The sequence below is a fragment of the Armigeres subalbatus genome, unplaced genomic scaffold (assembly GCF_024139115.2).
Source record: "Armigeres subalbatus isolate Guangzhou_Male unplaced genomic scaffold, GZ_Asu_2 Contig937, whole genome shotgun sequence".
NCBI lineage: Eukaryota > Metazoa > Arthropoda > Insecta > Diptera > Culicidae > Armigeres > Armigeres subalbatus.
In genome coordinates this window covers 141,243-149,172 of record NW_026943741.1, presented here as the reverse complement: position 1 = coordinate 149,172, position 7,930 = coordinate 141,243, and the positions used below count along the sequence as shown (strand labels likewise).

Genomic DNA, 7,930 nt, shown 5'->3' with positions numbered 1-7,930 from the left:
GAAGAAGTTACCTGTAATTTAACGGATACTTACCTGTGACTTGACCTGAAAAGAAAGTGTCCTGTGACCACCCTCCATCATTACTGAGCATTCGGAACATGGTCCTTCGAACCGGATGAACGTAGATCTCCGTTCATCATCGATCCAGCTCGCCGGAACTACCATCTTGCGTCTGGAACCTAGTTGGAGTGGCCAAAGCGGTACTTTCTCAGAAAGGCCATCTTGAACGTTGATGTCCCGCCATAGCGACTCTAATAAAATACAAGGCATTGAATTGCCTAAAGCAGGTAATTAGCTTTCCATCAACCTATACTTGTCTCGTTTGAGCTACGCGGTCTTTTGCTTGCAGACCCTTTTGGAAAGGTCATCTTGAACGTTCCTGTTTCGCCATTACGGTCTTATTAAACTACAAGGCATTGAATTGCCTAAAGCAGGTAATTAGCTTTTCATCGACATACCCCCGTCTCGTTTGAGCTACGCGGTCTTCTGCTTGCAGACAATGTCCTCCAACGATCGTCGTATCCGGAATCTGAAGCTGCGACAGCGTAGCATTTATTCATCGTTTGCTCTCATCAAGGCCTTCGTAGAAAACTACGATGCAAATACGGATGCTACGGAAGTTCCTGTTCGCCTGGAAAGTCTTGTGGTGCTCTGGAACGATTACAATAAGGTGCAGTCCGAATTGGAATCCTTAGACGAAACAACGATCGAAGAGCTGCTTAAGCAACGTACTGAAATGGAGTTAAGCTATCACAAAGTTAAAGGTTTCTTGCTCTCAGTGAACAACCCACCCCCCACATCACTGGCAAACTCTAGAGGTGCTCATGTCCACGCCTCGACTCTACAAGTTCGATTACCTGATGTGAAACTACCGGTTTTCAATGGAAATCTAGAGCACTGGCTTAACTTCCACGATCTCTACCTATCGCTAGTCCACTCTTCACAAGAACTATCTAGCATTCAGAAGTTCTACTATCTCCGTTCGTCACTTTCCGGAGATGCTCTCAAATTGATTCAACCCATCCCCATAAGTGCTACTAACTACACTGTAGCATGGAATCTTCTGGTTGAACATTTTCAAAATACTACTCGTTTGAAATCCTCGTATGTTGATGCACTCTTCGAGTTTCCCACTGTCAAAAGAGAATCAGCGAACGAATTGCACTCTCTCGTCGAAAGATTCGAAGCTAATGTTCGTATACTACAACAATTGGGAGAACAAACGGAAGCATGGGACATTCTTCTGATACGCATGTTGAGCAGTCGTTTGGATTCTACAACACGAAGAGATTGGGAGGAATACTCGTCTACTCTCCAGAACGTTACATTCAAGCAACTAACCGCCTTCATTCAGAGAAGAGTCAACGTACTGCACAGTATCAACCACAAGGTTCAGGAGTTCACTATGTCATCGTCAGCAAAGAAACCCATCGTCGCACGTCCGATTGCAAGTCATGGAGCATCTCAATATAATCCCAGAAAATGCATTTTATGTTCCGAGCATCATCCACTGTACATGTGTTCGACATTTTCGAAAATGAGCATAGAAGACAAGGAGAAGGAAATTCGTCGTCACCAACTCTGTAGAAACTGTTTGCGTAGAGGTCACCTGAGCAGAGAATGTCCGTCCAACAACACCTGTCGTCGTTGCAAAGCCCGCCATCATACTCAATTGTGCGATAAGGAATCGTCAAATTCGTCAACTCTGAGGGCGTGTGAGGTCCCACCGACCAGAACAACTACTTCTCAAGCTTCAAATGAGCAACCTTCAACTTCCGCTTCCGCAACGTACAGTCAACCGGCAAGCTATTCCTCTACGGGACGCAAGCACGTGCGCGTCATTTTAGCCACAGCAATTGTTCATGTGATTGACGATAATGGTACCTCTCACGTTGCTAGAGCTTTTCTGGCTTCTGGAAGCGAATGCTGTTTCGCCTCGGAGTCATTTCCTCAACGTCTAAAGGTGCAACGCAAGAAGGTGTCCATAGTCCATCCCGATCGCTGGTATCGGCCAATCGACAACGCAAGCCAAGCACAAATTCTCGTCTACCATACGGTCTCGAATCAGTAACTACTCCACCTCTGCCGAATTTCTTGTGCTTTCCAAAGTAACGGCCAATCTACCATCTACTACATTGGACATTTCATCTTGGGAAATACCGCCTGAAGTTCAATTAGCTGATCCGTCATTCCGCACCAGTAACATGATCGATATTGTGATTGGTGCAGACATTTTCTTCGATCTCTTCAAGGTTTCTGGAAGAATTCCACTTGGAGAAGGCTTGCCAATACTCGTCAATTCTGTCCTTGGATGGGTCGTCTCAGGTCGTTCTAATCGCTGTCAACCATCAACAACGATAACTGCAAACGTGGCATCCGTCACCGAATTACACCAGCTTATGGAACGTTTCTGGAAATTAGAAGAAAGTGAATCATCTCCATGTTACTCAGTGGAGGAAGCAGCTTGTGAAGCTCATTTCTGCCAAACCATTTCCCGCTCATCAGAAGGTAGATACATTGTACGCTTACCACTGAAGGATGACGTCATCATCAATCTCGGCGAAAACCGACGCACCGCTGTCCGTCGCTTCCATTTAGTTGAATCACGTCTGCTGCGAGATCATCGTTTGGGGCAACAATACAGAGATTTCATGAAGGAGTACTACGAGCTAGGGCATATGAAACGTGTTGAACATAATGAGAATTCGATTTGCCCCACTTACCATCTTCCACACCACGCCGTTGTTCGCGAGGATAGCACCACGACAAAGGTACGTGTCGTCTACGATGCATCATGCAAAACAAGCAGCGGGTTATCCCTTAACGATGCAATGCTAGTTGGGCCAATCGTACAAGACGATTTAAGATCCATCGTGATACGCTCAAGAGTTCATCCCGTGATGCTAATTGCGGACATAAAGCAGATGTATCGGCAAGTTTTGGTGGACGTACGCGACACACCACTACAACGTATTGTCTGGAGGGAAGCTCCTGATCTCACACTTGAAACCTATGAACTACAAACCGTTACTTACGGAACTGCCAGTGCACCCTTTCTTGCAACACGGGTCCTACGACAACTAGCCGACGATGAACAACGAAATTTTCCGGAGGCAGCGGAAGTCCTACGAAACGACTTTTATGTTGACGACCTTTTCTCCGGCGGTAACAACGTACCAGAAACCATCAATCTTCAGTCATTACTAAAAAGAGGTGGTTTCATGCTGCGAAAGTGGGCCTCAAATGAATCAGCAGTTCTAGAAGGTATTTCAGAAGAGGACAAAGCTCTACGACAATCAGTAGATTTGGACCGTGACCAGCTTATAAAAACACTTGGCCTACATTGGAAGCCTACCGCCGATGTGCTAAGATACAACGTAAAACTACCACAGTCAGAACCAACGGAAAAGCTTACAAAACGCCTCGCTCTCTCGTACATCGCACAGCTATTCGACCCACTGGGCTTGGTGGGTCCCGTCCAGGGTTGTTAATCGATAAATTATCGTCATTAAGTTAACGCCAACTTCGATAACGATAACGCTTTTACGATAATGCTTCGTTGGCGATAAAGTGAGCGTTGAATTAACGTTATCGTTATCGAGTATTCGTTGATTTATCGATAATTATCGAGTTAACTGTAACATGTACTACGGTTCAAAGTACAAATATTCACAAGTTGGATTTGCAATATCTATTTAAAAAATATTGTATCGCCTTACAATATTCAGAAACGCCTTTAAATCCTGGAATTAAATAGGGATTCAAGGAGGTCACAGAATTGACCAAATCATTTTTATTCAATCAATAAAGTTCTTACAAAGTCGCAGTTGTTCATAGTAGAGAATCTGAGAGCATTTTGAATGTCTACCAATACTTGTTTAATCTAACATGATTAACAAAACGTCTGTTTAGAAGATCCGGAGCACCCAGTTATATGAATATTTTATGACTCAAAGACTAAACTGCTTAGTCCAACTAAATCATATTGAATAGGTTACGAGGCTAGTCCACCAAATTGTTGAGAGAATGTTTACTCGTTACTGGTGCTGCCTGGAATGCACCACAACAGATCGCTGCATCAAATAAATGTCTAGTACTTGAATCCCAATATATTGCCGAGGGGTTCCGATTCCAGGTGAATATTCTTGCTTATACGATAAGGATTAGCAAGGGAAAGTCATCATGCTCTCTCATTAAAAGCGTATTTATATTTAAGTGTCACTGTCTCAGAGAAATAACTGGGTACTGCAAATTTTTGCGATCTTCTTATTCGAACATATATGCTGCATAGTGAGAAAAAACCCTAACCACCAACAGAGCACCTCACTTCTCATCGTTTCGTAGAGTAGCAGGCATTAAGTAATATATTTAGAGTGCCCCGCTTCAATCAAAATCAACTCTCATCAACCAGCTGCAAACAATTTATTTCACTCTCGGCTTCTGTCAAAATTTTACACCAACTTCATTCGCGTAATCTAGTAACCCCATTATCGCAAAATTATCGAGTTAACTTACGTTAAATTATCGAACTCCGATAATAATTCAGTTGATTCATCATTATCGTAGCAACCGATAACGTTGATCACAATCAACTTTATCGGCGATAACAATAAATTAACGATTAACAACCCTGGTCCCGTCGTTACTACTGCCAAATTGTTCATGCAGGCCTTATGGACCCTTAGGAATAACAACGGAGACATTTGGAGCTGGGATGAGGAGCTTCCAGCAACAGTACAAAAACAGTGGCGATCTTATCATCAACAGCTTCCTCTTTTGAACCAACTTAAAATCGATCGTTTCGTCTTGTGCAACAATGCCGTGTCACTACAATTACACCTCTTCTCGGATGCGTCGGAACAAGCTTACGGTGCATCGGCTTATCTGCGAACAGAAAACGCTGCCGGACTTGTCAAGGTTTCATTACTTTCCGCCAAATCAAAGGTTGCTCCCTTAAAAAAGCAGAGCATTCCACGTCTGGAGCTCTGTGGTGCTCTCATAGCGTCACAACTTTTTGAGAAAATAATCTTGTCACTATCTCAGCGACCAGAAACCTACTTCTGGGTCGACTCGACTACAGTCTTAAACTGGCTGGATTCCCCACCGGCTACCTGGACAACCTTCGTCGCGAATAGGGTGTCGAAATCCGGCTGATTGCCTTTCTCGAGGTACCACAGCCGAATTCCTTCTCAATAGTGATCTATGGTGGTGCGGACCCCGCTGGCTGCAACAGGACTCTTCGAGCTGGCCCGACTCTTTTCAATCTAATTCCAATATTCAAACCGAGTATGAGACCCGAAAAACTCCAAAGACGACGTTTTCAGCATCGACAGAAGAAGTTTTCATCGATTGGTACGTCAACAAGTTCTCCAACTATCAACACATGCTGAGAGTGACCGCCTACTGCAAACGTTTTCTTCGAAACTGTCGGTTCAAAAATCAGATTCGTCCTTCAGCATACGTCATAACTGCAGAAGAAAAAGGAGAAGCTGAAATAACACTGGTCAGATTGGTACAACAAACGACATATCCTAAGGAATGGCAACAACTTCAACAAAGGAAACCGATCTCTGTGAAATCTCGTCTAAAATGGTTCCATCCTATACTCGATTCCATCAACCTGATCCGTATTGGTGGACGACTCAATTGATTTCAGCAGACCTACGATAGCAAACACCAAATCAATCTTCCTTCGTCTTCTCCGCTTGGTGCGACAATACCGCTGTCCTGTTGGTGCGACAATACCACGAAGAACATTTACACGCCGCCCCTCAGCTGCTGTTGAGTCTACTGCGCCTCCGGTATTGGGTCACGGGGGCCAGAAATCTGGCCCGAAAAGTCTTCCACAACTGCATCATCTGTTGCCGATCTCGTCCTACACGCCTTGAGCAATTCATGTCGGAACTACCTTCCGCACGAATCACAGTTTCACGGCCATTCTCGACTACTGGTATAGACTACTGGGGACCAATCTTCGTTCAGTCAACACAACGACGATCAACGCCACGGAAAGCATTTGTTGCAGTATTCGTCTGCTTTTGTACAAAGGCCGTCCACCTCGAACTAGTTGTCGACCTTACTACAGCCAAATTCCTCCAAGCTTTTCGGCGGTTTGTCTCCCGGCGAGGGCTGTGCTCTGATATCTACAGCGATAATGGACGAAACTTTGTGGGAGCGGCTAACGAATTACGTCAACTGATAAGGAGCAAAGATCATCGCGAGCAAGTTGGAAAGGAATGTGCGCACTACAACATCCGATGGCACTTCAATCCTCCCAAGGCATCCCACTTTGGTGGCCTCTGGGAAGCTGCAATCTAATCAGCGCAGAAGCATTTTGTCCGAACCTTGGGAAAACAAACCCTGGCTTATGACGACATGGAGACATTATTATAACAGATCGAATGCTGCCTTAATTCGAGACCACTCGTACCTCTCAGCGACGACCCCACGGATCTAGATCCACTCACTCCCGGACACTTTCTGGTGGGTTCTGCTCTTAAAGCTGTACCTGATGTGGATGTCACGGAGATTCCTTAAACCGTTTGAAGAAGTGGCAGCAGACACAGAAGCTCGTTCAACAAATTTGGAATCGATGGAATAGAGAGTATCTCATCACTCTGCAGCCGCGATCGAAATGGTGCAACCCTCCGGTGGAGCTTAAAAGGGACCAGCTCGTAGTGTTGATGGATGAAAATCTTCCCCCTATGTGCTGGCCGATGGCTAGAATTGACGATTTGCATCCAGGACCAGACGGAGTGGTGCGCGTTGTTACCGTAAGAACCTCAACCGGCAGATATACACGCCCAGTTGCAAAAATATGTCTGCTGCCCATTCAACCTTCTGGTGTTCCAGAACAACAATCGCAAACAAATAATAACCCAGCTGCACCGATTCATCCTTCTACCGCCTAGTAATTCTCCAGCCTGGATTCCATACGCTGACCTAAAACGAAAATACAAGGCCCTAATTAGATAGGGACTGGGTAAGCACCTGTCCAATATTTCTATCCTCAAAAATCCGGCTACCGGGTCTTATTTGTTTGCCAGGTTCTACAAGAATACCCTCCACGTTCATTTCAACTTCAACTGCATCGAAGTAAACAGTCATCGAGTCATCATCATCGATACGTCAAATGCTTCTTTTCCTTCCTCGTCCACGGTTGTCATCGTTAACAATCATCACCAGAAATAGGATTTCTGGAGGGGCCAGTGTGTTCGAGCATATCCGATCGAGCTACACCACAAACTACCCAAAAAATTGCCAGCCTACTACTGATAATCATCGTCATCGAGAGAATGTTCCACCACATAGGCTCATCAGAATGCACTGAACTGCAATTCGGCAACCATTATTTTCCATCGTCAATCATCATGGTCATCATGGTCATCGATGGTCATTATAAAAGCCGAATGAAGACGTCATCGCATTCTCTTTTGTACCGAGTTTTCGCGCCGTGAAGAGTGGAGTTCGGTATACCAGCGTTCATTGCTGTACGCCATACTGACAATCAGGCGAACTATCATCAAATTTGAATTTGCAAAGTGGGTTTATATTAGTAAAATTATCAATTGAAATAAAGTTAATTAATGTTAAAGTTAAGAAAAGTTAAAGTAAAATGGACTTAATAAACAATAAGATAATCAATTAGTGTAATTAGTGAGCACAATAAAGAAACAATAAGAACTTACCTGTGAATAAATTGATACGTACCTGTGAAGAAGAAGAAGTTACCTGTAATTTAACGGATACTTACCTGTGACTTGACCTGAAAAGAAAGTGTCCTGTGACCACCCTCCATCATTACTGAGCATTCGGAACACAAGCCTTTACTTATTGATCTACTTCTTATCTAAACCACGTCCGATCTCGCACCGTTTTATTTAATCACTCCGTTTCTCACTTCACACTTCTCACTACTTACTTCTCTTTT

General features: G+C 44.3%; 2 protein-coding genes across 2 annotated transcripts; both read left to right on the top strand.

Moving 5' to 3' along the window:
• Positions 1 to 499: 499 nt before the first annotated feature.
• Positions 500 to 2,071, top strand: LOC134204845 (uncharacterized). Its single transcript, XM_062679646.1, has one exon. It carries the CDS (start codon positions 500 to 502, stop codon positions 2,069 to 2,071), a length of 1,572 nt encoding a protein of 523 aa, XP_062535630.1.
• A 133-nt stretch (positions 2,072 to 2,204) lies between these two features.
• On the top strand, positions 2,205 to 3,491 carry LOC134204844 (uncharacterized). Its single transcript, XM_062679645.1, has one exon. It carries the CDS (start codon positions 2,205 to 2,207, stop codon positions 3,489 to 3,491), a length of 1,287 nt encoding a protein of 428 aa, XP_062535629.1.
• The last annotated feature ends 4,439 nt before the right edge of the window (positions 3,492 to 7,930 follow it).

Coding starts and splice junctions, on each gene's coding strand:
- LOC134204844 (XM_062679645.1), top strand. CDS start 2,205: ATGATCGATATTGTGATTGGTGCAGACATTTTCTTCGATCTCTTCAAG.
- LOC134204845 (XM_062679646.1), top strand. CDS start 500: ATGTCCTCCAACGATCGTCGTATCCGGAATCTGAAGCTGCGACAGCGT.